This window comes from Tamandua tetradactyla, chromosome 17, assembly GCF_023851605.1.
Source record: "Tamandua tetradactyla isolate mTamTet1 chromosome 17, mTamTet1.pri, whole genome shotgun sequence".
NCBI classification, from domain to species: Eukaryota; Metazoa; Chordata; class Mammalia; order Pilosa; family Myrmecophagidae; genus Tamandua; species Tamandua tetradactyla.
In genome coordinates this window covers 2,597,437-2,625,327 of record NC_135343.1, presented here as the reverse complement: position 1 = coordinate 2,625,327, position 27,891 = coordinate 2,597,437, and the positions used below count along the sequence as shown (strand labels likewise).

Sequence of the window (27,891 nt, the reverse complement as noted above, 5' to 3'; positions counted from 1 at the left end):
GAGCCTGTACCAGGCTGCATGGGAGTCTGGGCACCAGCACATGTTGCTGCCAAGCCACATTAGGACCAGCCTCAGTTGGAAATCATCCAGGGGGAGCTTGGTCCGCAGACAGTGCCTCCCTTTACCCCAGGACGAGATTGTGGACTTCCTGACGGGCGTGCTCACGCGGGCCGAGGGCCACATGGGCTCAGAGCCTCGCGACCAGGACGCCGAGAAGAAGAGGAAACCTCGCGAGCCGGCCCGTCGAGACCTGGCCTCGGAAGTTCCCGAGCGGGGCAGTCGACCCGCCTCCCCAGCCACCAAACTGCCGGCCTCACCCTCAGGCTCGGAGGTCCTGCTAGCGAAAGGGAGGGGGCCCTTTTTGCTGGAGAAACATCAGTCTTGGGTCCTGAGCTTCCTGGGGTCTCCTGTCCACCTTGCCCTGTCGTAGGCCCCTGGTTCCTAGAGGGAGGAACCCTGGCCAGGGAGTCCCCGGGGACATGCTGCTGGACGGTTGGCTTCAGACAGCACTCTCTTGTCCTGCCCTACTCAGGATCTCTCAAGCGTGTCCAGCAGCCCCACCTCCAGTCCCAAGACCAGAGGGACCACAGTGACCTCTGTGCAGAAGTCCAGCCAGATGGGGAGCTCACAGCTGCTGAAAAGACATGTGCAGCGGACCGAAGCTGTGTTGACCCACAAGCAGGCCCAAGGTATGGGTGCGTGCCCAGTGCTTTGCCTGGGTGTCCTCTGTGTGGGATGCCAGGTGGCAGTCAGAAAATCTGGGCACCTATACTTTTTCTTGGGGTGGATATGAGTGACACCAATCTCAATATTTCTGTCTGGCAAAATTCAGTTGAAATGACTGCCAGAGGCTGTTTTCAACAGTAAAAAGTCACAATAGGGCTGTGCATTAGTGGGATTCTGTAGTCCCATGAGTTAGAGTTTTGTCTTGGTGTTCTGAGGGAAGACGGGCTTGACGAGCTCACTGAATGTGTATTGGCCTCAGAATGGTTTTTTCTAACTTCCAGTTGGCGAAGTTCCACCTTCCTTTGCTCCAGGCACTGCCCAGCAGCTCCGGCAGGACGGAGCTCTCCAGGTCACGAGTGTAGGGCGGCTGCCTTTACTCAGATTGTAAGGCAGCCTAGCTGGCCTCCTGCCTTTGCTTTGCCCTTGAAGATTTAAGATTCCCACACTGGGACCTTGAGTGAAGTTTATCAGGGCTCTCTGTGGGTAGGTGTTAGATTAGACTGGGACCTATTTGTATGGTTGAAATTAGCTTCCAGAACAGCAAGTGCTGCGTAAGAAGCTGCATGGAAAAGGGAAGCATTCAGTGGACAGGGAGGGCAGAAGCCGCGGCACTGGCTGTGTGCCTCATACCCATGTTGATACAGCTGAGCTTGGTTTCTGACGATGTGCCCTGGGAAAGGAAGAGTCTGGGAAGGGATGGCAGCCGAGAGGCACAAAGGTGCCAGGACCCCCTTTCCCTGTGTTTCTTTTAGAGGAGCCAGAGGGTCAGAACTTGAACCTGGGTCTCTTAGGAGGTGACCAACCAGGAGCCAAAGGGTGGGGATAGGTGGAGGCAGGGAAGAGACCAGGCTCCCTGGTCCCCATGGGCTCTGGGACCTGTATCTTCTCCAGGGGCGGCCAGAGCCACAGCCTGGGTGGGTGAATCTTTCCGATTCACCCTTTTGATGCAGAGAGAGCCAGCTGTCTGCTGTGCTTCTGGAGAGAGTGGGTGGTCGAGATTCGAAGGAATACTGGGTGTGGGTGGCATGGGGGGGTCTCAGGACGGGGCTGAGAGGATGGTGGGGGGAGAGTGGGGACCATGGGGCCCTGGTGGTGGCAGAGTTGCTGGGCCAGGGAGGTCACTGTCGTGGTGCCTCATGGTGCATCACGCCTTTTCTTGGCACTCTGTCCACTCATTTAAGCCACCAGTCCTGGCAGCAGCCCCACACAGCAGGAACATGGTGTTGTCTTCAGCTGGTGGATGGGTCCAGGCAGCTATTAGGTATTAGGCTTGAAGCTCATGCAGTAACTCCAGAAGGCATTACTGCTCTCCACCATTGGCCAGAACTTTCTCCTGTCTTTCCTCTGTTCCCTCTCATTTCCCCTTTTTCTGACTGGCTGTGATTCTTTAATTCTTTCTCATTCATTCCAGCTCAGTTTGCTGCTTTTCTGAAACAAAACATGCTGGTGAGGAAAGCTCTTCCTCCCGGCGCCTCCTCCTGCCTCTTTGGTGAGTATTGCTCTCCTCCTCCACCTGCTCACCCTCTGCTCTCCACCCTCTCTCCCCTCTTACTCTTGACCATCGCCTTCTGCTCTCCACCCTTTCCCTCTTACTCTTGACCACCAGCCCTCTGCTCCCCACCCTCCCCTCTTACTCTTGACCACCAGCCCTCTGCTCTCCACCCTCTCTCCCTCTTACTCTTGACCACCAGCCCTCTGCTCTCCACCCTCTCTCCCCTCTTACTCTTGACCATCGCCTTCTGCTCTCCACCCTCTCCTCTTACTCTTGACCACCAGCCCTCTGCTCTCCACCCTCTCTCCCTCTTACTCTTGACCACCAGCCCTCTGCTCTCCACCCTCTCTCCCCTCTTACTCTTGACCATCGCCATCTGCTCTCCACCCTTTCTCCCTCTTACTCTTGACCACCAGCCCTCTGCTCTCCACCCTCCCCTCTTACTCTTGACCACCAGCCCTCTGCTCTCCACCCTCTCTCCCCTCTTACTCTTGACCATCGCCTTCTGCTCTCCACCCTTTCTCCCTCTTACTCTTGACCATCGCCCTCTGCTCTCCACCCTCCCCTCTTACTCTTGACCACCAGCCCTCTGCTCTCCACCCTCTCTCCCCTCTTACTCTTGACCATCGCCTTCTGCTCTCCACCCTTTCTCCCTCTTACTCTTGACCACCAGCTCTCTGCTCTCCACCCTCTCTACCTCTTACTCTTGACCACCAGCCCTCTGCTCTCCACCCTCTCTCCCTCTTACTCTTGACCACCAGCCCTCTGCTCTCCACCCTCTCCCTCTTACTCTTGACCATCGCCCTCTGCTCTCCACCCTCCCCTCTTACTCTTGACCACCAGCCCTCTGCTCTCCACCCTCTCTCCCTCTTACTCTTGACCACCAGCCCTCTGCTCTCCACCCTCTCTCCCCTCTTACTCTTGACCATCGCCCTCTGCTCTCCACCCTCTCTCCCTCTTACTCTTGACCATTGCCCTCTGCTCTCCACCCTCTATACCTCTTACTCTTGACCACCAGCCCTCTGCTCTCCACCCTCTCTCCCTCTTACTCTTGACCACCAGCCCTCTGCTCTCCACCCTCTCTCCCCTCTTACTCTTGACCATCGCCCTCTGCTCTCCACCCTCTCTCCCTCTTACTCTTGACCATCGCCCTCTGCTCTCCACCCTCTCTCCCTCTTACTCTTGACCATCGCCCTCTGCTCTCCACCCTCTCTCCCTCTTACTCTTGACCACCAGCTCTCTGCTCTCCACCCTCTCTACCTCTTACTCTTGACCACCAGCCCTCTGCTCTCCACCCTCTCTCCCTCTTACTCTTGACCACCAGCCCTCTGCTCTCCACCCTCTCTCCCCTCTTACTCTTGACCATCGCCCTCTGCTCTCCACCCTCTCTCCCTCTTGCTCTTGACCATCACCCTCTGTTCTCCACCCTCTCTCCCTCTTACTCTTGACCATCGCCCTCTGCTCTCCACCCTCTCCTCCCTCTTACTCTTGACCATCACCCTCTGCTCTCCACCCTCTCTCCCTCTTACTCTTAACCACCCGCCCTCTGCTCTCCACCCTCTCTCCCTCTTACTCTTGACCACCCGCCCTCTGCTCTCCACCCTCTCTCCCTCTTACTCTTGACCATCCCTGCTCTTCATGTATCTCTGTGGTTTCTTTTCTTCTCTGCTTCTTTTCTTGCTGATCCTTTTAGTTGGCTCTAGTTTTAGCTCTTTCTCCATTCTCTCTCCTTACCTCTCAGGGTGTTCTCTCATCTCTTTGTGTCTCTCATTTTGGTTTTTGCGTATGTCTGTGACACATTGCCCGTGAGTCTACGTTTTCTTGTTTATTTTTCTCTCTGCCTCCCTGCTCCCATCCTGGCCTCTGAAAACACATCAGGCACATAGCAGCATGAAACATTGAGCGTCTCTCTTTCTGCCTTGCTTCCTCTTCTGCATGTAGTTGCTGTGTTTATTTCCTAAGCTGGTCCTTCCAGCTCGTTGCCCGTGGTAGAGGACTGAGGCAGCTCTCTAGGGTACCACACCAGGCCCTCCCCTCCCACCCCCCATGCTTATGCCAGTGCTGCCTTCACCCTCATCCCTGCTTCCTGTGCTAAGAGCTGGGACTGGGTATATGGGGAGCGTCTGGGTTAGAGGAGGAAGAGTCTGTAAGGGATCCCAAGGGGTGATGGAAAGAGCTTGGCAGGGTCGGTTAAAGGAAGAAGGGTCTGTGAAGGAGCCCGAGGAGTGATAGAGAGTCTGACAGGTTCATCCTTGAACAGGATGAGTCAGGTGATTCCCTGCAAGTCCTTGGAGTAGAAAGCCGTATGTGAGCAGAGGGTCCTTCTTTTTGCCTGTCCAGATGACCTGGGGACCGGACTGTGGCCGGGGTCTCTGCTGTCCTGGGACATTTAGGTTGTCCGAAGTTCTCCACCTTGTTGGCTGTGCTGAGCAGGGTCAGGGCGCCCTCTTCTTTCCCCTTGTTCCTCACTCACTACCTTGAGTAGGGATGAGGAGTGGAAGCAGAGCCATGTCCCAGGAGGTGTCAGGGGGCACGGGGGCGGGGCCTGAGCCAGGCGGGACTGAAGATCAGCATCTCCCTGCAGCACGACCTCGCCCATGCGGGAGCTTCTCCGTGTTCACACATGGGTGTGCCTGGGCTTGTGCTCTCACTGTCAGCATTCACTGGGCTTTTTTGGATGGTGGGAGATCTCACCTCAGCTCCATCTCTTAGTTCCCATTTCATCAGAGCAGACGGAAGAAGCCGAGAAGGAGGATCTCCGGGGCCAGCTCAAGCGGCACCCTCCGGCCAGCCCTCTACCTGGCAGTAAGACCTCCAAGCGCCCAAAGATCAAGGTGTCCCTCGTCTCCCAAGGGGACCCTACTTCAGGGCCACGTGCGCCTTCCCAGGGAGGAGCCCCGGAAGGTCGGTTTCTCTGGCCTGTGCAGACAGGGGTGGACTGGGCTCTAGGCTGCACACTGGGGTTCCCAGCCTCAGCTGTAGTGTGGGGGGGGGCCTGGAGCGAAAGGGGCGTGCCAGGCTGCACGTGGAAAGAAAGGCAGAGTAGAAGAGGAAGGTGAAGGGTCACTCAGGGTGCCATACATTTTGCTCTCTTTGGTTTCAATTCAAGATAACGATATTCCAGAAAGTTTACGAAATAGCAGGAAAAAGTAACTCTAGCTCTCCCTACTCTGATGTCGTTCCTTTTTTTTTTTTCCACATCATCTAGTCTTTGTCTATAATATCTTGCTTTTAGCTTGAGCTGTGGAACCCCAGAAAGTGAGGGACTGACCAGTTGCCTTGGGGTGCTCTGTTTTCCAGCTGCAGGAGGGAAGCCGGTCACCGTGACCCTGGGTCCCTCTTCCGCCGCAGCCAAGGAGCTTGCAGGGATTCTCACCACAGCCAAGTGAGATGCTGCGTTGTCTGCCTGGCTCTGTTCCCTCCTTCCACTTTCCCCTTCTCTGACTTCAGTTATGGGAGCAAGACTTCCTTCTGAGTGGGATCTTGGACTCCATTTTGGGTCATCTCATTTTTCCTCCAGGATTGCTCCATGGCCCCTGGGTCTTGCCGTATGGCCTGAGATCCTTGCTTCCAGCCTGACTTTGAGAAGGACTAGAAGCTGGGTTTGGAAGGGGGGATCAGGAAACCGAAAGTTCTAGCTTTGTGTCTCTGAGGTCACGCCCGTTATGGCTGGGTCTGCTGCCCCTTGGCCTTTGGGTGACAGTGGCACACCTTTCTTTGTCCACAGGCCAAGCGCTTCTTCAGAAGGGGGCCGCTCTGCCAGCCCGGTGTCCTGCATTGCCTCTGGTGGTGCCACGCCCGGTGCCTTGCACACCCTGCAGAGCCGTTTGGTGGCTACCTCCCCTGGCGCTGCCCTCCCAGGTACCCTGTAGTCCAGTGGTCATCCTGGGGCTGAATTAGATAGAGGCTCTTCTGGGTCTCAGCCTTGTGGAGGCTTGACGTGAACCTGGAATTGGCTTGGGGTGTGGTGTCCTTTGCCTTAGTATCTTCAGCAAGTAAACAGCCCAGCCTGTGGGTTGTGTGCTTTCTTTGGGTGTTTTGAACCGAAAGTGGTGCCATTCTGGACATTAGCAAAATGGGGCGTGTCTCTGCCCCTTCCCTCCTCCACCCACCTCCCTCTTGGGAAAGTTGAGTCCAGCAGGCTGAGGTGTGGACCTTCCTCTTTGCTTTGAACCAGACTGTATGAAGGTGATGTGTAAGCCAGGTACATGGAATTATTTTAGCTTAAAATGTCCTTCCTCTTCCCTGGAAAGAGGGCGAGACTTTTAGATTTCTGAAAAGTGGTATTCAAGCTCTCTTTGGTTCTCCTAAAATTGCCCACCGTATAGGACAGGAGCTTTAGAACCCGTTGAGAATGTGCTGAGGGAAGAACCTTTCCTTATGTGGGCGTCAGCACAGGCCAGAGGAGGCTCACCTGGCATCTTTCTGAGAGCAGGGAAATTGTGCCAAGGAAGGAGCACTGGTGTTTCAGCTGGCGTTGGGGTGATTGGGCGTGGCTGCCTGGGGACGCGTGCAAGGACTGAGCTGTGCTGATGCCTGCTCTGTCTTCCTTCTAGGGGCCACATCAGCCAGCAGCCTCCTCCAGGGCCTCAGCTTCAGTCTGCAGGATATCAGCAGCAAGGCCTCTGGCCTCCCAGCAACTCCTTCCCCAGGGCCAGCACCACAGGTGCAGCGCTGCATCCCCCTGGGCTGGGCAGGTGGGGGCAGGGGTCTCCTTAACTTAGTTGGCTTTGGCAGGGAAGATGGGTCTGGAGTGAATGGGTTAAGGATGAACGGCCTTCTGACTGCACAACTGGGAGCTGCTAAAGGGAGTTACTTCCCGAGTGGCTGTGGCCAAGTTCCTTGACCGTTCTGAGTCTTTCCTTTTTCGTAAAGTGAGGATAATAATGGTTCCTCCCTCACAGAATTGTGGTGGTGATTAAATAGGTATTACGTGCAGACCACCTGGAGGGGTGCCATGTGTGTAGCAGGGACTCAGCAATGGCCACTTCCACACTGTACTGTGGCTTCCAAGCTTGAACAGGGCTTCGGGTAGCAGCATCTGATGCTTGGGCTTGTGTGTCCCACAGGCTGGCAGCCTGAAGTTACCTGCTCCCGTGCCGAGCCTCGGTGCCATCACCACGGGCACCGGCACCGTTGTCCGTGCCATCCCTGTGGCCACCACGCTCTCCTCCTTGGGCACTGCCCCTGGCGGGAAGCCCACGGCCATCCACCAGCTGCTGACCAGCGGGGGCCTTGCTAAGCTGGCCAGCAGCCTCCCAGGCCTGGCTCAGGCCTCTAACCAAGCATCAGGTGAGCCTCTCCTGCAGACGGTGGGGACCACCGAATGGGGATCTTCCCCCCAGGAGTTCCCATCTTACGTGGACAGGCTATGATGTGGAGCTCAACCCTGGAGGCTGCAGCTGGGAGGACCAGTCACCTTGGAGGTGGACTGGAGAGCATGCGTGACTCAGTGAGGGGAGGGCTGAGAAGTAGGGAGGGGCCTGTTAGGTGAGGAGGAAACTCTCCGGAAAAGCAACGCCCCAGCAGAAAGTGGGGGTTCTCCCTATATCTCCCTCAGGCCTCAAGGTTCCGAGTACCATCACCCTCACACTGCGGGGCCAGCCCAGCAGAATGTCCACGCTGAGCCCCATGGGCTCAGGAGCAGCCGCCTTGGAGGATCCCACCCCCCAGGTGCTGCCCCCTGGCTCTCAGGTGAGTCGGCCTGGGACGGCTGCAGACACGGGGCCCAGTTTTGGGAAGTGTGGGGCCAACTGATTGGAGGAACTCTCAAGGCACTGGACGGCACGGAGCCCATCAGGGACCTTCTGGATCCGTCCTTTCCTGTAACCTGACCTGGACTGTTGTGAGGACTAAATGTGCACACACGGCCGAGCATGGAGCACCGCTCATGCTTCGCGTTCTTGTTTGCTCTCTCTGCTTTCTGTTCCATTGTCGGGGCTGCAGGTAGAGGCTTGAGGGCTGATAGCCCTTCTCTGACCGCAACCTCCCAGTGTCCTGACTTCCTGGTCTCTGCACCCAGAGCTCTTTCGGGCATGCCTGGGTCATGCCCACAGCCCTCTCTTAGCGGATCGAGGACCACTGGGTCTCTTCAGGTGTAATGGTCCTCATTTTTTAAATACGGTCTGAGGAGCCACCCAGAGATGGGAGGTTAAAGGAAACAGCAGTTGAGTCCAGTATTGCGTGTGCTGAGCCGTCACCTGGGGGCTGTGGCAGATGGCAGGCCTCAAACCCTGCTCTGGAGGTAGTAATGCACAGGGTTCCCTGCCGGACCTTCACTGGGTCACAGCCACTCCTCCCTTTTGGAGAGGGGTGGAGGTGATTTTTTTAAATTTATTTTATTTATTAAACTTACCAACATACAAACACAAACATTCCGTTCTACATAGGTAATCAGTAATTCACAATATCATCACATTGTTGTATATTCATTATCATGATCATTTCTTAGAACATTTGCATCAATTCAGAAAAAGAAATAAAAAGAAAACAAAATAATTCATACATGCCATAGTCCTTACCCCTCCCTCTCATTGGTCACTAACATTTCAATCTACTAAGTCCATTTTAACATTTGTTCCCCTCATTATTTGTCTATGTGTAATCCATGTTTTACTTGTCTGTTGACAAGGTAGATAAAAGGAGCATCAGACACAAGGTTTTCACAATCACACAGCCTCATTGCGAAAGCTATATCATTATACAATCGTCTTCAAGAAACATGGCTACTGGAACACAGCTCCACATTTTCAGGCAGTTCCCTCCAGCCTCTCCATTACATCTTGACTAACAAGGTGATATCTATTTAATGCATAAGAATAACCTCCAGGATAACCTCTCGACTCTGTTTGGAATCTCTCAGCCATTGACACTTTATTTCTGTCTCGTTTCGCTCTTCACCATTTTGGTCAAGAAGGTTTTCTCAGTCCCTTGATACTGAGTCCCAGCTTATTTTAGGATTTCTGTCCCACGTTGCCAGGAAGGTCCGTACCCCTGGGAGTCATGGCCCACGTAGACAGGGGGAGGGCAATGAGTTTGCTTGTTGTGTTGGCTGAGAGAGAGAGGCCATATCTGAGCAACAAAAGAGGTTCTCTTGGCGGTGACTCTTAGGCCTAATTTTAAGTAGACTTAGCCTATCCTTTGCAGGAATAAATTGTGTAGGAACAGACCCCAAGATTAGGGGCTTGGCCTGTTGCTTTGGTTGTTCCCACTGCTTGTGAGAAGGTGGAGGTAGTTTTATTTCTTTATCTTATAGCTTATTTTTTCAATGACAAAAGCGATTGTGCTTATTTTACATAACCCAAATGTTACAGGAATGTATACTGTAGAAAGTGAACATGTCCCCTAATGTCACTCTTAGAGATGACAAGCACTGTTAATAACTTGATAGCATTCTTCCTGATTTTTCTTTCTATACAAAGTGCATTATTTTTTTTTTCTTTTTTGACAAAAACAGGATTGCAGAATACCAACTATTTGTAACCTTTGCTTATAAACTTCTCTGACACCATGCCCCATCTGTCACTGAGCAGCGGCTGGGTCTTGTTTCACTGTGTCATGCAGCCTTATTCTTTATGTACATTTTTCTGGTACTAATGAGGTTGTTTGTCTTTTTTTATGAATTGCTTGTGTTAAATGATTTCTGTTTATTTGATTTATAGCAGTCATGTTCATTTGTTAACCATTTATTATATTAAGTTAAATATACTATTCCATCAGTGTCTTTTTTCTTTCTTTTTTAAAATTTCTATTGAAGTTGAGTGTTGATACTTGTCTTTTAACTGTTATTTATTTCTGAATCTTTTATCATACAGATATTTGAATTTCTATGTAGTAAAATCTTCAAGTCTTTTCCTTTATGGCTTCAGGATTTGTGGGCTTTATTAAGAAAACCGTTCCCGCCATGAGAATATGAAAGTAATCCTCTTAACGATGCTTTTGTTTGTTTTACTTTGCACTCCTTAGTCCAGTTGGAATTAATTTGTGTATGTGCAGTGGGCTGAGGCTCCGACAGTAGTGTTGGGTCCACTCATCCTGCCTGCAGCGCGCCACACTCAGGAGGGCTGAGCACATCTGTGCCTGGGCCCGCCTGGCCTGTTGTTTGTGTGATTGGGTCAGAGGGTCTGAACATGTTAGCCCAGCACAGCACTGACCCATGTGAACTCCCTCTCCTGCCACAGCGCCTGCCTCCAGGACCCTGAAGATGCCGGGTGACGTGTCCTCCTCTGCCAAGGGTCGGTGATGGCCACTTCACAGTGACTGCCCTGGGCACCTATCTGTCCTGCGAGCTGTCTGCTGCTCTGAAGACCTCTTTACAGTATCACTTTTGCCACCCACTGCCAGCTGCTTTCAGGGTGGAGCCTCTGGGTCTTGTGACACCAATAGATGAGGTCATCCAGAGCCAGCCGGGGGCACACCATCCCCCTGAGATCTACATGTCTGGCCCCCAACTCACCAGCATCCCCAGCAGATCCAGCTACGTGTGGGGCCGAAGTACCTGGCTGTGCTGTGAGCTGTGACTCGATGCGGGCGTCAGTGTTGGGCTGGGCACTGCATTTAATAAAGGACTTTCCTTTTGTAAGTCTGTGCTGCCCCCTAGGAGAGGAGCAAGTTGGGGGGAGACGTCCATGTGGTCTGGGGCCATGGAGTTAGAATCAAAAGCCCTTTGCTGAAGGCCAGTTGTTTGGGACTGTGAAAGGCTTGTTTCACTCCACAGCCGAGGCAGAGGGACTCTGGGGTCCCATGCACCTCCCTCTTAGAAACCACATCGACTTGCTGAGTAGCCAGCTGAGACCAGCAGACTTCCTGTGTCCAGACCTTGCCACAGGGCGGTTTCAGAATGATGGCAGAGAGCCGGGCTATAGTCTTTCAGTGCTTCTGGCTCCCTAAATGGGGGGCAGTGGTTGCTGGTAGGTGACAACTAGTCCCTTTTCTCACCACACTTTGGACAGTTCCAGTATCCACAGGGCCTGCCTGTCCAGAAAGGGAGAAGAGCAGTGAAACCACAGATGAAGGAGCTTGGAGAGCAGGACAGCATTCCCTGTGGGGAAGTAATAGGAGCTTGGTCCTTCACGTCTCCATGCCTTCAGCTGGCTGCAAGAACTCGAGTTTGTCCTGTCAGAGGAAAGAAGCCCTGGCCCCTGAAATACCTGTCTTGCAGAGTCTGGAAGCAGGGCAGGTGTGGCCAGCCAGGCTCACCACCCGGCTGTCCCAAGGAGCTGATGCTACAGGACCACAGGGCTGGGCCTTGGCACTCCTGCTTCTCTTCCACTGACCCTTCCCCTCCTGCCAGAAGTGGGAAGCTTATTGGCAGGGATTTGACTGCAGGGCTCTGGGCACCAGCCTGAGCCCTGGGGGTGGACAGCCCTGGAGAAGCAGTCACCAAAGACAGAGCTCTGAGCTCCTCCAAACCTCATCAGGTTTGGCTTAGACCCTGTCCTCCACCACATGCTTTCCCTCCATATTCTAGGATGTTTCCAGTCAAGGTGATAAATGAGGAAACCCAGATGTGGGTTGTTCCATGTCTGCTTCTGTTGGTGGGGTGCATCCACCTTGGCTGGAGTTGCAGTCTGGGGCCTGACACTTGCGTTCAGTCCTGGAACCTCAGCTGCCATCGGAGAGCAGCCAGCGGGGAGCGTGCAGTGGACAGGGGTCTTGGCCCGACAGGCCAAGTCCCAGGGGTGGGAGAGGGACAGAGGGGTGTGTGACAGGAGGGTAAGAGCCTCCTGAATACTGAACCTTCCCTCTGTGGAGCTCGTCAGCGATTCACACAGAAAATTGGGCTGCAGTTTTGCGTTAGCTGGTAGGTAATATTTTTGTGGAATTTTGTAAGTTTGAGGAAGATACAAAATCTGAAGGTGGGGTTCAGGGGTTTGACAGCTTTACAGGTAGGAAAAGAACCAGCAGGAGCAGAGGACAGTAAGGCTCTGTGAGACTGGGAAGCTTTTAGGATTCAATTAGGACAGGTAGAGGACCCTAAACAATCCATTTGTGACTTCAGTTCAGCCTGGGCAGGGGGTTCTGCTTCTAAAAGACCCTGGTCTAGTGTGTGCCCAGGCCACAGAAAAGACCAAAGCTTGTCCTGCTTGTAAAATCCTGGGGTGCCTCCTGGAGTGACTTTCTGAGGCATGGACTCTACTCCTTGCAGAATGTCCAGTGGAGAAAGGGAGCTGTGAAAACTGATTCTTCTTCATCTTGAAAAGTGAAGGGGAGAGTGGCCAGCGTCCTTGTAAGCATGCTCACCAGTTCCCTTCTCACAGCACGCTTCAGGAGATGTGAAAGCAAGCTTTCCTCTGTGTGGCACATGGCAGCCTGGAGCCCATAACCTCAGCAGGGGACGTGGCTGGCAGAAAACGCAGACAGGTCAGGAAGGCGTTAGATCTTGGGTGACGGATGCATGTGATGCCGAGGAAGCTGTCCTTAGGCGTCAAGAAGAGGTCACTGATGGAGGAAGACCTGACCTCTTGGCCCTAGCTCTAGCAGAGCTGAGCCGGCATGACAATTCTGTTCTTACATTAGCAAAAACAATTTAAAGAAACAACCTTAGGTCTGACCTTAGGACCACATCATCTTGTTTTCCATGGGTTCTCATGTCTTCTGCAGACATCCAGTGAGATCGGTGTGGAAGGTAACAGCTAGTGTCTTGTGGCAACGCTGGAGGTCATTTCACTGCTGCGAGACACTGTTTTTAGACCTTTACATGCGTCCACTCATTCTGTCCTGTGAGGTGGCTACTGACATTCCTTCACAGGTGAGGAAACTGAGGCAGAGAAGTCACCAGGCGGTGCGGAGCCACTGCTTGTCCTGCCCTGTGCTGGTCCCAAGGTGGAGAGCAGCCCAAGAAGTGATGACTTGGCGTCCGTGTGACCTTTTCCGGGGCACCTCAGCCAGGCTGAGGTAGCTGCTGCCACCCCAGGTGCCCTCACCGAGTTTTCTGCAATGGCTTTATCTCAGAAAACCTGGAAGTTCACAGAGGTAGTGTGCCTGTCTAGCCCTGTCGTTTTGTCGCACGTGGGCTCCTGTAACACCACTGCAGCCGAGATGCATAACTGTCCCATCACCACAAAGGTGGTCCTCCCGCTGCCTTCGTGCCTGCACCACCCCCCACCGCTGTTCCGAACCCTTCACAACCACGCACCGGCTGTCCAGCTCTGTGACGGTGTGGTTTGAGAATGAGTGTTATTCAGCCATAGAAGGGAATGAAGCTGTGATGCGGGCTGCAGCGTGGATGGACCTTGAGGACATGTTGCATGAAATAAGCCAGGCACAAAAGGGTAAAATACTGTATGAGCTCAGCGATACAAAGTAAGTGAAATATGCATAATGTTAAAGTCAGAAACTAGAATGCCGTTTACCAGGGGCTGAGTTGGGCTAAGTAAATAGCATAAGTATAATAATGTTTCATGAATTGTAACAGATACCACACTAAGGCAAAGTGTTAATAGAGGAGAGAGAACTATGTGTGAAAGAGGCTTATATAGGAACTCGGTATCTACTGCATGATATTGTAAATCTGTAACTGCTTTAATTTTAAAAAAAAAAGATGTAGAATAGGATCATAAATACATGACCTTTTGTGATTAGCTTTTTCACTCACCGTAATGCCCCTGAGATCCAAACACGCTGGTGCCTCAATACCTCATTCTTGTTTATTGCTGGGTAGCAATCCATTATATAAGCATACCGCGGTTTATGAACCACTCACCTGCTTTAGGACTTTGGATTGTTTCCAGTTTGAGGCTATTACAAATAAATCTTCTCTAAACAAATGTATGCAGGTTTTGTGTGACCATTGTAGTTTTCATTTCTCTAGGTTAACTGCCCAGGAGTGCGATTACTGGGTCATATGGTAAGCTTTAAGTTTTTTAAAAAACGACCAAACTGTTTTCTAGAGTATTCAGTATTTCCACCAACAACTATGAAAGATCCACTTTCTCCACATGCTCGCCAGCATTTGCCTTGTCTCTATTTTTATATTAGCTATACTAGTAGAAGTATAATAATATCTCATTGTAGTCTTAATTTATTTTTCCCTAATGAATGATGTTGAACATTTATTTGACCGTTTGTGTCTGGCTTATTTCACTCTACGTGGTATCTTCAGGGTTTCCCCATGTTGTCACATGTATCAAAACTTAATTTCTTTTTATGGCTAAATAACATTCCATTGTGTGTATATACCACATTCCATTTATTCATTCATTGGTTGACGGACACTTGTGTTGCTTCCATATTTTGGCAATTATGAATAATGCCACCATGGACATTGGTATGCAAATAGTTGTTTGAGTCTCTACTTTCAGTTTTTTGGTATATTTACCTAGAAGTGGTTGGGTCATATGGTAATTCTGTATGTAACTTTCTGAGGAACTGCCAAATTGTCTTCCACAGCAACTTTGCCACTTTATATTCCTACCAGCAGTGGGAGTGTTCCTGTTTCTCCACATCCTTTCCAACACTTCTAATTTTTTTTTAATATGGTAAAATGTATATCAGTTAAAATAGACATATTAACCATTTTAAAATACATAATTTAGCGACGTTAAGTTGTACAGCTGTCACCACTGTTTCCAAAACTTTTCTCATCACCTCACACAAAAACTCTGCACCCATTAAGCAGTAAGTTACCACTCCCCCAGCCGCTGGTAATCCCTAATCTACTTTCCGCTTCCATGAATTTGCGTGTCCTAGATATTGCATGTATGTAGTTTCTGATGAGAAATCTGTTCCTCATACTGAAGATCCATGTACTTGATGAGTCACTTCTTTCTCGAAGCTTTCAAGATTCTCTCTTTCAACAGTTTGACTAGACTGTGTCTCAGTATAAATAGCTTTTTTTTTTCTTTCTTTCTTTCCTTGCTTCTTGGCTGTGTCTTTCACCAAATTTTGAAAGTTTTCAGCCATTATTTCCCCAAATATTTTTTCTACCCCTTCTTCTTCTGGGATATGTAAATTGGTATGTCTGATGGCGTCCCACAGGTCTCTTGGGCTCTGTTCACCTTTCTTCATTCTTTTTTATTTCTATTTCTCAGACTTTTGGGTTCTCTGACTTTTGGGGTCACTGATGCTTCTGCCTGCTCAAATCTGCTATTGAAACTATCAGGTGAACTTTTTGCTTCAGCTGTTGTACTTTTCGGTACCATAATTTTTATTTGGTTACTTTAAAAAATTAGTTTGAAATAATTTCAAATTTATAGGAAGGTTGCAAAAATAATGCAAAAACAATACATAGAACTCCTATATACACCCTCACCAACATTTAACATTTGGGGGCATTTAAAAATTTTATTTTAGTAACACATACAACCTAAAATTTCCTCGTTACACATTCTGATATATAATAGTACAGAATTGGTGGTTAATTCTTTAAACATTTGACAGAATTCTCCAGTAAAACTTTGGGCCTAGAGATTTATTTTGGGGGAGTTTTTAAATTATGGATTCAATTTCTTAATAGTTATGTGTGGACATTCAAAGTATTTATTTCACATTTGACGACTTGTGGTAGTTAGTGCTTTTTTGAAGAATAGTCCATTCCATCTAAGTTGTCACATTTACACGGGTGGAGTTGTTTGTAGTTTTCCCCTATTATCTTTTCAGTGTCTGTAGGCTCTGCAGTGATACCCTGCTTCATTCTTGATGTGGTAATTTTTGCCTTTTTTCTTTGTCAGTTTTGCTAGAATTTGTTACTTGATCTTTTCAAAGCCCCAGCTTTCTGTTGCATTGATTTTCCTCTATTGTAGTTTTTCTGTCAGTTTCACTGATTTCTGTTCTTTATTGCTTCCTTCTGCTTCCTTTAGGCTTACTTTGCTTTTTTTCTAGTTTCTTGAGATGGGATCGCAAATGGTTCATTTGAGACTTCCTTTTTTTCTAATGTAGGAATTTAGTGCTATAAATTTCCCTCAGTGTGGCTTTAGCTGTGTCCTACAAGTTTTTTTTTTATTAATTAAAGAAAAAAAAGAAATTAACACAACATTTAGAAATCATTCCATTCTACATATGCAATCAGTAATTCTTAACATCATCACATAGATGCATGATCATCATTTCTTAGTACATTTGCATCGATTTAGGAAAAGAACTAGCAAAACAACAGAAAAAGATATAGAATGTTAATATAGAGAAAAAATAAAAATAATAATAATAAAAAAAAGACACAAACAAACAAACAAAAAAAACTATAGCTCAGATGCAGCTTCACTCAGTGTTTTAACATAATTACATTACAATTAGGTATTATTGTGCTATCCATTTTTGAGTTTTTGTATCTAGTCCTGTTGCACAGTCTGTATCCTTCAGCTCCAATTACCCATTATCTTACCCTGTTTCTACCTCCTGCTGGTCTCTGTTACCAATGACATATTCCAAGTTTATTCTTGAATGTCGGTTCACATCAGTGGGACCATACAGTATTTGTCCTTTAGTTTTTGGCTGTGTCCTACAAGTTTTGATATATTGTATTTTAATTTTTATTCAGTTCAATGAATTTTTTTCCCTTGGAATTTCCTTTTGACAGACGTATCATTCAGAAATTTGTTGTTTAGTTTCTAAGTGTTGGAGATTTTCTTATTTTCTTTATGTTACTGACTTGCAGTTTGAGCTTGCTGTGGTTGGAGAACACACTGTGTGAATTCAATTCTTGTGAACTTGTTGAGGTTTGTTTACGAGCCAGGATATATGTTTTTCCTGGTGCATGTTGTGTGGGCCCCTGAAAAGAACATGTTCTCCTTTGTTGGGTGGACGTTCTGTGCGTGGTGATTGGGGCCTGTTGGTTGATGCTGGTGGTGAGTTCTGTATTCTTTCTTGTTCTATCAGTGATTGAGAAGGGTGTGGAAATCTCCACTGTAATTGTGGATTTGTCTGTCTCCTTTCAATTCTATCAGTTTTTGCTTCAGCTATTTTTCTTTCTATTTCTTTTTCTTTTTTTTTTGCATGGGCAGGCACCAGGAACCGAACCTGAGTCTCCGGCATGGCAGGTGGGAACTTTGCCTGCTGAGCCACCATGGCCCACCCAAAAGGCTTCAGCTATTTTGTACTTCTGTTATCTGGTGCATACCCATTTAGGACGGTTGGATAAAGTTATTTATATTCCTGTGGCAGATTTATCAAAGGTGTCCCCCACCTCATTACTAACTGGGGTCAAGGCATCAGCTGGTGTGGCTTGTGGATTTGACTAAGGTTATGTGGCTACTCATGGGCAGATGAATTTCTCCTTCATTTGATTTTCCCCTTCATCTGATTTATCTGTTTCTAGATTCTTTGTTTTGTAGTTTACTATTGTATCAGAAAAAGTAGTTTACCATGAATTCCTGAAGATCTTCAGGATCTTCTGTAGACATAGCAGATCTATTAAGCCTTCTATTCTAAAGAAAGAAAACACCAATCTGCTTATTCTCTAGATGTGACTGCTCATCGAATCTGCATACATGACATAATTTTTTGCTAAAATTGCCTATCTTAAGTCGGTTAGAGGTCATGAGGGGCTACTGGGAGAGTGCAGGGAGATGTTGCTGCTTGGTGGGTATAGAGTGTTTATAAATTTTGGAAATTTTTAACTTAAAAAAAATTTTCTTTATCTTGATAGATCCATAGATTCTTAGAGTTAAAAAGGAGATTTAAAAGTCATCATTCAATTATGGAGCAATATTTCAAACTTAATATACTCAGGTTTTAAAATCTTTTACTTTCAACCTACCTATATATTTATATTTGAAGTGAATTTCTTGTTGACAGCATATAATTGAGACATGTTGGTTTGTTGATTTTTTTTTTTAATTCTCTGTCAACCTCAGTCTTTTAATTGGTTTTTTTAGGCTGTTTAATGTAACTATAGATAGGTTAGAGCCTTAAGTCTGCCATAATTAGTTTTTGTTTTCTTTGTTCCTCTTCTTTAGTTCTTTGTTTTGTGTTACCTGCGTTCAAATAGGTTACTTGAATTTTTTTTAGAATGCAATTTCGACTTAATGTTTCTAAATGTATCTCCTTGTATAGGGTTTTTTAGTGGCTGCTCTAGGTATTACATAATATCTATGTAATATGATATGGCCATCAATTTTGACTTTTTCTTAGTTTGAATAAAGTGTGGAGAAGTCTTGCCTCCTTTTACATTTTTTTACCCTCCCATAGTTATAATTGTCTGTGTATGTTGAGAACCATGTTAGACAGCATTATAGTTCTACTTCAGTTGTTAGATGTAATTTAGAAAACTCAAGAGAAGAAGGAAAGTATCATGTATTTACTCATACTTTTACTCTTGCCATTGTCCTTTCTTCCTTTGCCATGTTCTGGGATTCCTTCTTTTATCATTTCCATTTTGTGTAACTGTTCTTTTAGAGTAGGTCTGCTGTTAAGAAATTATTTTAATTTCCCTTTGAGAATGTCTTAATTCCCCCTTCATTACTGGAGGATATTTTCACTGGATATAGGGTTGGGGGTTGACCATTCTTGCAGCACTTGAAAAGTGTACCGGTCCCTCCTGGCCTCTGGTTTCTGATGAGAAATATACAACCATTCAGATTGTGTTTCCCATAAGTAAGGGACTGTTTTTCTCTCACTGCTTTCAAGATTTTTTTTCTTTGTCTTTAGTTTTCAGATTTTAGTGTCATATGTTTTGCCATGAATTACCTTGAGTTTATCCTGTTTAGGGTTTGCTTAGTTTCTTGAAACTGTAGGCTTTGCTGTTTGCTGAATTTGGGGAAATTTTAGCCGTTATTTCTTTGAATACTTTTTTCAGCCTCATTTTGTTTTTTCTTTTCTCCAGGACCCCAGTGACATGAACATTAGACCTTTAGATCCCTAAGGTTGTGTTCTCCGCTCTGCCCCCCACGCCCAATCTATTGTTCACATTGGCTAATTTCTGTTTTTCTGTGTTCAGGTTTACTGATTGTTTCCCCTGTCCTCTCCATTCTGCTGTTGGCCCCATCCATTGAGTTTTTAATTTCAGTTACTGTACTTTTCTGTTCTAAAATTGGTGTTTGTTCTTTATATGTTCTGTTTCTTTGCTGGGTATATTTATATTTTCATATGTTTCAAGCATGTTTGTGATTACTTGTGGAAGCATTTTTATGGTGGCTGCTTGAAAGTCCTTGTCAGATAATTCTGACATCTGTGTCATCTCTGTGTTGGCGTCTGTGGTTTGTTTTTTCTCATGCAAATTGAGATTTTCCTGGTTCTTCATATGATTCAAGAAGTCTTGGAGTTAATGTGTTGAAGGAAAAGAACCTTGAGCATAGAATTTAAATGTGAGGGCATAATAAAAATATTCTCAGGTATACAGGGATTCAGAAGGTCTGCCACACGAAGACTCTTGAAGGAAGTGTTCCAGGGCAAATCCAGATGAAGAACGAGAGATATGGGCAGTGAGGGTGATGAAACATTTTTATAAGGTTTATCATAATCTTCAAAGCAAAAAAAAAGATTAGGCCCTAAGAATATGGTAAAGTATGTCCATCTAGAACTGAAATTCTAAGTGTTAGCAATATGACTGGGGGTGGGAGAAAGAGACAAAAGGAAACATTAAACACTGAAGTGTTTTTCTTGTGGAAAGAGATTTAAAAAGCCAATGAGGGTATATAGCATAAGAACTGATCTTCAGGTGATAATTGTAACCTTAAGAACAAATATAGCATGTAAATCTTTTAAACCAGCAAAAGAAAACTTGAAATTATCTATTGGAAAGCAATCAATTAAGAAAAAAGAAATAGCCTAAATATGAAATATGAACTATGAACTAAGATGTAATAAACCCCGCTGTAAGGTACTTACTGTACCGACAGATGGGCTAAAGGGACCAGCTGAAAAGAGCAGACTCAGGGGCCAGTGTAAGTGGCGTCTGATGGGCTGTTCTCCCTTAGCCTTTGTGATTCAGACCTGGGGGTGGAAGAACAAGTGAGGGATGCCAAGAGGGCCTTGAGGATGCACCTTATCTACCGTGTTACCCACACAGCTGGCTCACTGACAGCTATCTTGGTAATTTGAAATATGACCAAGTCCCACCCTCATAGCTTGCGATTCAAATCTGGGATGGGACCCTGGAATCTGCATTTTAAAAACTGCACTAGGGGAGGAGGAGGGGCCAAGATGGCAGCTTAGCAATGTGCGCGTTTTAGTTCGTCCTCCAGAACAACTACTAAATAACCAGAAACAGTACCGAACAGCTCCCAGAGCCACATCAGTGACCGGACACACAGCGTACCCCAGTCGGGACCAGCTGGACCGGCTGCAAGCCTCCCCAAAATCGTGAGTTCCCCAAGCTACAGCGCCCGGCGCCCCTCCCCCACAGGCGGCTTCCCAGAGGTAAGGAAAGAGACTCTAAACCTGGTCAAGGCAGAGGTCGCTCACTGGGCTCATGGAAAAAGAGGAAAGGGGAGGAAACGGAGGCTTTAGTGGCTGTGTCTCTACGGAGACTTGGCAGCCTCTGGATTCAGCAGTGGGACTTCTCAGGCTGCAACTGCCCCAGGCATAGGCAGAAACGGGCTGCTTTCAGGGCTGTCTCCCACCTGTGCCTTCCCCAGGAAAAGGGTGAAGCCCAACTCAGGTGGAATCCCTCCATCAAGGAACTCAGACCCCAGGGCTTGGCAATTTGAAGCCATTAAAATCAGCCTACAACCTCTCCTCCATCTCCATCACGGCCCCAGCAGGGAGAGTCTTCCAAAGTTAAAAAGTGCTGCAACATCTTTTGCTGGTGTGACCTGCAGGCAGACGTGCCACATACTGGGCAGGATAAGAAAAACAGAGCCCAGAGACTTCACAGGAAAGTCTTTTAACCTGCTGGGTCCCACCCTCAGGGAAAACTGATGCAGGTGACTCCGTGCCCCTGATAGGAGGCCAGTTTAGTCCGGGAAAACTGGGCTTGAGTCTACAATACCTACATAGAACCTCCTAAGGGTGGGGAGGGAAAAGGCACCATACAAGCAGGGCAAGAAACAAGAAAACAGGAACTGAAAAATTATCCTCTGTTAAACAAAACCTAAGCTAGAGGTCCAGAAAAAGCTGAACTGAAGGTCAAAGAACAGATAGACAACAAATTCATCTAGCAAGAAAACCGTAGGTAAGAGAGGTGAAAGCAATCACCAGAATAAACTAATTAAGGTAATTAAATGTCTAGATGCCAGCAAAAAATAACAAATCACACCAGGAAAATTGAAGATATGGCCCAGTCAAAGGAACAAACCAATAGTTCAAATGAGATACAAGAGCTGAAACAACTAATTCAGAATATACGAACAGACATGGAAAACTTCATCAAAAACCAAATCAGTGAATTGAGGGAGGATATGAAGAAGGCAAGGAATGAACAAAAAGAAGAAATGGAAAGTCTGAAAAAACAAATCACGGAACTTATGGGGATGAAAGATACAGTAGAAAAGATAAAAAAAAAAAAAAAAACAATGGAAACCTACAATGGTAGATTTCAAGAGACAGAGGTTAGAATTAGTGAACTGGAGGATGGAACATCTGAAATCCGACAAGATACAGAAACTATAGGGAAAAAAATGGAAAAATATGAGCAGGGACTCAGGGAACTGAATGATAATATGAAGCACACACATATACGTGTTGTGGGAGTCCCGGAAGGAGAAGAGAAGGGAAAAGGAGGAGAAAAACTAATGGAAGAAATTATCACTGAAAATTTCCCAACTCTTTTGAAAGACCTAAAATTACAGATCCAAGAAGTGCAGCATACCCCAAACAGAATAGATCCAAATAGATGTTCGCCAAGACACGTACTAGTCAGAATGTCAGAGGTCAAAGAGAAAGAGAGGATCTTGAAAGCAGCAAGAGAAAAGCAATCCATCACATACAAGGGGAACCTAATAAGACTATGTGTAGATTTATCAGCAGAAACCATGGAGGCGAGAAGACAGTGGGATGATATATTTAAATTACTAAAAGAGAAAAACTGCCAACCAAGAATCCTATACCCAGCAAAATTGTCCTTCAAAAATGAGGGAGAAATTAAAACATTTTCAGACAGAAAATCACTGAAGAGAATTTGTGATCAAGAGACCAGCTCTGCAAGAAATACTAAAGGGAGCACTAGACACAGATATGAAAAGACAGAAGAGAGTGGTGTGGAGAAGAGTGTAGAAAGAAGGAAAATTAGATATGACATACAAAATACAAAAGGCAAAATGGTAGAGGAAAGTACTACCCAAACAGTAATAACACTAAATGTTAATGGATTGAACTCCCCAATCGAAAGATATAGACTGGCAGAATGGATTAAAAAACAGGATCCTTCTATATGCTGTCTACAGGAAACACATCTTAGACCCAAAGATAAACGTAGGTTGAAAGTGAAAGGTTGGGAAAAGATATTTCATGCAAATAACAACCAGAAAAGAGCAGGAGTAGCTATACTAATATCCATCAAATTAGACTTCAAATGTAAAACAGTTAAAAGAGACAAAGAAGGATAAAAAGGAACAATTCAACAAGAAGACATAACAATCATAAATATTTATGCACCGAACCAGAATGCCCCAAAATACATGAGGCAAACACTGCAAACACTGAAAAGGGAAGTAGACACATCTACCATAATAGTTGGAGACTTCAATTCCCCACTCTCATCAATGGGACAGAACATCTAGACAGAGGATCAATAAAGAAACAATTTGAATATTACAACAAATGAGCTAGACTTAACGGACATTTATATGACATTACACCCCACAACAGCAGGATACACCTTTTTCTCAAGTGCTCATGGATCATTCTCAAAGATAGAACATATGCTGGGTCACAAAGCAAGTCTCAACAAATTTAAAAATATTAAAATCATACAAAACACTTTCTCAGATCATAAGGGAATGAAGTTGGAAATCAATAATAGGCAAAGTGCCAGAAAATTCACAAATATATGGAGGCTCAACAACACACTCTTAAACAACCAGTGGGTCAAGGAAGAAATTACAGGAGAAATCAGTAAATATCTCGAGGCAAATGAAAATGAAAACACAACATACCAAAACTTATGGGATGCAGCAAAGGCAGTGCTAAGAGGGAAATTTATTGCCCTAAATGCCTATATCAAAAAAGAAGAAAGGGGAAAAATACAGGAATTAACTGTCCACTTGGAAGAACTGGAGAAAGAAGAGCAAACTAACCCCAAAGCAAGCAAAAGGAAAGAAATAACAAAGATTAGAGCAGAAATAAATGAAATTGAGAACATGAAAACAATAGAGAAAATCAATAAAACCAGAAGTTGGTTCTATGAGAAAATCAATAAGACTGATGGGCCCTTAGCAAGATTGACAAAAAGAAGAAGAGAGAGGATGCAAATAAATAAGATCAGAAATGGAAGAGGAGACATAACCACTGACCCCACAGAAATAAAGGGGGTAATAACAGGATACTATGAACAACTTTATGCTAATAAATACAACAATGTAGATGAAATGGACAACTTCCTAGAAAGGCATGAACAACCAACTTTGACTCAAGAAGAAATAGATGACCTCAACAAACCAATCACAAGTAAAGAAATTGAATCAGTCATTAAAAAGCTTCCCCAAAAGAAAAATCCACAACCAGATGGCTTCACATGTGAATTCTACCAAACATTCCAGAAAGAATTAGTACCAATCCTGCTCAAACTCTTCAAAAAAAAAATTGAAGTGGAGGGAAAGCTACCTAATTCATTCTATGAAGCCAACATCACCCTCATACCAAAACCAGGCAAAGATATTACAAAAAAAGAAAACTACAGACCAATCTCTCTAATGAATATAGATGCAAAAATCCTCAACAAAATTCTAGCAAATCGAATCCAGCAACACATTAAAAGAATTATACATCATGACCAAGTAGGATTCATCCCAGGTATGCAAGGATGGTTCAACATAAGAAAATCAATTAATGTAATACACCATATCAACAAATCAAAGCAGAAAGATCACATGATCATTTCAATTGATGCAGAGAAGGCATTTGACAAGATTCAACATCCTTTCCTGTTGAAAACACTTCAAAGGATAGGAATACAAGGGAATTTCCTTAAAATGATAAAGGGAATATATGAAAACCCACAGCTAATATCGTCCTCAATGGGGAAAAACTGAAAACTTTCCCCCTAAGATCAGGAACAAGACAAGGATATCCACTATCGCCACTGTTATTCAACATTGTGTTGGAAGTTCTAGCCAGAGCAATTAGACAAGAAAAAGAAATACAAGGCATCAAAATTGGAAAGGAAGAAGTAAAATTCTCACTGTTTGCAGATGATATGATACTGTATGTCGAAAACTCTGAAAAATCCACAGCAAAACTACTAGAGCTAATAAACGAGTACAGCAAAGTGGCAGGGTACAAGAACAAAATTCAAAAATCTGCAGTGTTTCTATATACTAGTAATGAACAATCTGAGGGGGAAATCAAGAAACAAATTCCATTTACAATTGCAGCTAAAAAAATAAAATACTTAGGAATAAATTTAACTAAAGAGACAAAAGACCTATACAAAGAAAACTATAAGAAACTGTTAAAAGAAATCACAGAAGACCTAAATAGATGGAAGGGCATACCGTGTTCATGGATCGGAAGACTAAATATAGTTAAGATGTCAATTCTACCTAAATTGATTTACAGATTCAATGCAATACCAATCAAAATCCCAACAACTTACTTTTCAGAAATAGAAAAACCAATAAGCAAATTTATCTGGAGGGGCAGGGTGCCCCGAATTGCTAAAAGCATCTTGAGGGAAAAAAACAAAGCTGGAGGTCTCACGCTGCTGGACTTTAAGGCATATTATGAAGCCACAGTGGTCAAAACAGCATGGTACTGGCATAAAGATAGATATACTGACCAATGGAATCGAATAGAGTGTTCAGATATAGACCCTCTCATCTATGGACATTTGATCTTTGATAAGGCAGTCAAGCCAACTCACCTGGGACAGAACAGTCTCTTCAATAAATGGTGCCTAGAGAACTGGATATCCATATGCAAAAGAATGAAAGAGGACCCGTATCTCACACCCTATACAAAAATTAACTCAAAATGAATCAAAGATCTAAACATCAGGTCTAAGACCATAAAACAGAGGAAAATGTAGGAAAATATCTTATAATTGGAGGCAGTTTTATAGACCTTACACCTAAAGCAAGAGCACTGAAGAAATAAATAAATAAATGGGAACTCCTCAAAATTAAACACTTTTGTGCATCAAAGAACTTCATCAAGAAAATAAAAAGACAGCCTACACAATGGGAGACAATATTTGGAAACGACATATCAGATAAAGGTCTAGTATCCAGAATTTATAAAGAGATTGTTCAACTCAACAACAAAAAGACAGCCAATCCAATTACAAAATGGGAAAAAGACTTGAACAGACACCTCTCAGAAGAGGAAATACAAATGGCCAAAAGGCACATGAAGAGATGCTCAACGTCCCTGGCCATTAGAGAAATGCAGATCAAAACCACAATGTGATATCATCTCACACCCACCAGAATGGCCATTATCAACAAAACAGAAAATGACAAGTGCTGGAGAGGATGTGGAGAAAGAGGCACACCTATTCACTCTTGGTGGGAATGTCAAATGGTGCAACCACTGTGGAAGGCTGTTTGGCGGTTCCTCAAAAGCTGAATATAGAATTGCCATATGACCCAATACCATTGCTAGGTATCTACTCTGAGGACATAAGGGCAAAGACACAAACGGACATTTGCACACCAATATTTATAGCAGCATTATTTACAATTGCAAGGAGATGGAAACAGCCAAAATGTCCATCAACAGAGGAGTGGCTAAACAAACTGTGGTATATACATACGATGGAATATTATGCAGCTTTAAGACAGAATAAACTTATGAAGTATGTAACAACATGGATGGACCTTGAGAACATTATGCTGAGTGAGACTAGCCAAAAACTAAAGGACAAATACTGTATGGTCTCATTGATATGAACTGACATTAGTGAATAAGCTTGGAATATTTTGTTCATAACAGACCATCAGGAGACAGAAATAGGGTAAGATATTGGGCAATTGGAGCTGAAGGGATACAGACTGTACAACAGGACTGGATTCAAAAACTCAAAAATGGACAGCACAATACTACCTAACTGTAATGTAATTATGTTAAAACACTGAATGAAGCTGCATGTGAGAATGATAGAGGGAGGAGGGCTGGGGACATATTGAAATCAGAAAAATAGATGTTAAAGATTGAGATGTTATAATCTAGGAATTCCTAGAGTGTATAATAACAGTGAAATATACAAGGTACAATTTAAAAAATGTTTTTGCATGAGGAAGAACAAAGGAATGTCATTATTGCAGGGTACTAAAAATAGACGGTAATTAATATTTTAAAATGTCACCTTCTGTGTGAGACTGAAGCAAAAAATGTTTATCTGTTACAAAATTAATATTTTGACTAGTGCATTTCCTAATATAACTTATGTAGATAGTTTGATTGAATGCCATAAGTACTTGGAATCTCAGGTAGGACATGAGATTTTGTTGATTTGTCCAGAGTGATGCCCCGATGAATCCCAGAGTGATTCTATCAGTGAGTGGAAAAGTATCTGCAAAGCCGCCTTCGGGGAGTGGTGAAAATGGGGAGAAATTCAACTTCCCCAAGTTGAATTCTTGATATTCTCACAAACAGTGTGGACAACCAAAGCTATAGGTAGAGCCCCAGTCTTGTGGTTTGTTCATATGAAACTTAACCCCGCAAAGGATAGGTCAAGTCTACTTAAAATTTAGGCCTAAGAGTCACCCCCAAGAGAGCCTCTTTTGTTGCTCAGATGTGGCCTCTCTCTCCAGCCAACACAACGAGCAGTCTCACCACCCTCCCCCCTCTGCGTGGGACATGACTCCCAGGGGTGTGGACCTTCCTGGCAACGTGGGACAGAGATCTTGGAATGAGCAGAGACTCAGCATCAAGGGATTGAGAAAAACCCTAGAATGAGCTGAGACTTAGCATCAAGGGATTGAGAAAACCTTCTCGACCAAAAGGGGGAAGAGGGAAATGAGACAAACTGTCAGTGTCTGAGAGATTCCCAACAGAGTTGAGAGGTTATCCTGGAGGTTATTCTTATGCATCAAGTAGATATCATCTTGTTATTCAAGATGTAATGGAGAGGCTGGAGGGAACTGCCTGAAAATGTAGAGCTGTGTTCCAGTAGCCATGTTTCTTGATGATTGTATAATGATATAGCTTTCACAGTGTGACTGTGTGATTGTGAAAACCTTATGTCTGATGCTCCTTTTATCTACCTTGTCAACAGATGAGTAGAACATATGGAATAAAAATAAATAATAGGGGGAACAAATGTTAAAATAAATTTAGTTTGAAAGGCTAGTGATCAGTGAAAGTGAGGAGTAAGGGGTATGGTATGTAAAATTTTTTTTTCTGTTTTTGTTTTATTTTTCTGTTGTCTTTTTATGTCTTTTTCTGAATTGATGAAAATGTGTGGGAAATGATCATGATGATGAATATGCAACTATGTGATGATATTGTGAATTGCTGAGTGTATGTGTTGGGAATGTTTGTGCTTCTTGTAATTTTTTTTTTAATTAATAAAAAATTAAAAAAAAAAAAGTGCACTAGGTGCTTCTAACAGAGGAAACCAAAGCACTGTAAGCTTTGGGGCCCTCTGGGAATTGAGGCGTGCCCTGAGACTTGGAAAGGGGCAGGGCACTTGCAGGGCC

General features: G+C 45.2%; 1 protein-coding gene across 14 annotated transcripts in view; it reads left to right on the top strand.

Annotated features, from left to right (window-relative positions):
* Positions 1 to 27,891, top strand: part of KANSL3 (KAT8 regulatory NSL complex subunit 3) — a 63,021-nt gene that overhangs the window by 34,508 nt on the left and 622 nt on the right. For 9 of the 14 annotated variants that reach the window (XM_077133772.1, XM_077133770.1, XM_077133777.1 and 6 more), the window contains 10 exons: positions 131 to 331; positions 533 to 689; positions 2,138 to 2,215; positions 4,931 to 5,122; positions 5,519 to 5,603; positions 5,946 to 6,079; positions 6,775 to 6,884; positions 7,288 to 7,510; positions 7,779 to 7,912; positions 10,399 to 10,799. In XM_077133772.1, coding sequence (XP_076989887.1) covers positions 131 to 331; positions 533 to 689; positions 2,138 to 2,215; positions 4,931 to 5,122; positions 5,519 to 5,603; positions 5,946 to 6,079; positions 6,775 to 6,884; positions 7,288 to 7,510; positions 7,779 to 7,912; positions 10,399 to 10,419 — 1,335 coding nt within the window. In that variant the 3' untranslated portion in view covers positions 10,420 to 10,799. Of the gene's footprint in view, positions 1 to 130; positions 332 to 532; positions 690 to 2,137; positions 2,216 to 4,930; positions 5,123 to 5,518; positions 5,604 to 5,945; positions 6,080 to 6,774; positions 6,885 to 7,287; positions 7,511 to 7,778; positions 7,913 to 10,398; positions 10,800 to 27,891 lie in introns of those variants that run through there. The other 5 variants (XM_077133775.1, XM_077133774.1, XM_077133773.1 and 2 more) reach the window with 4 other exon arrangements.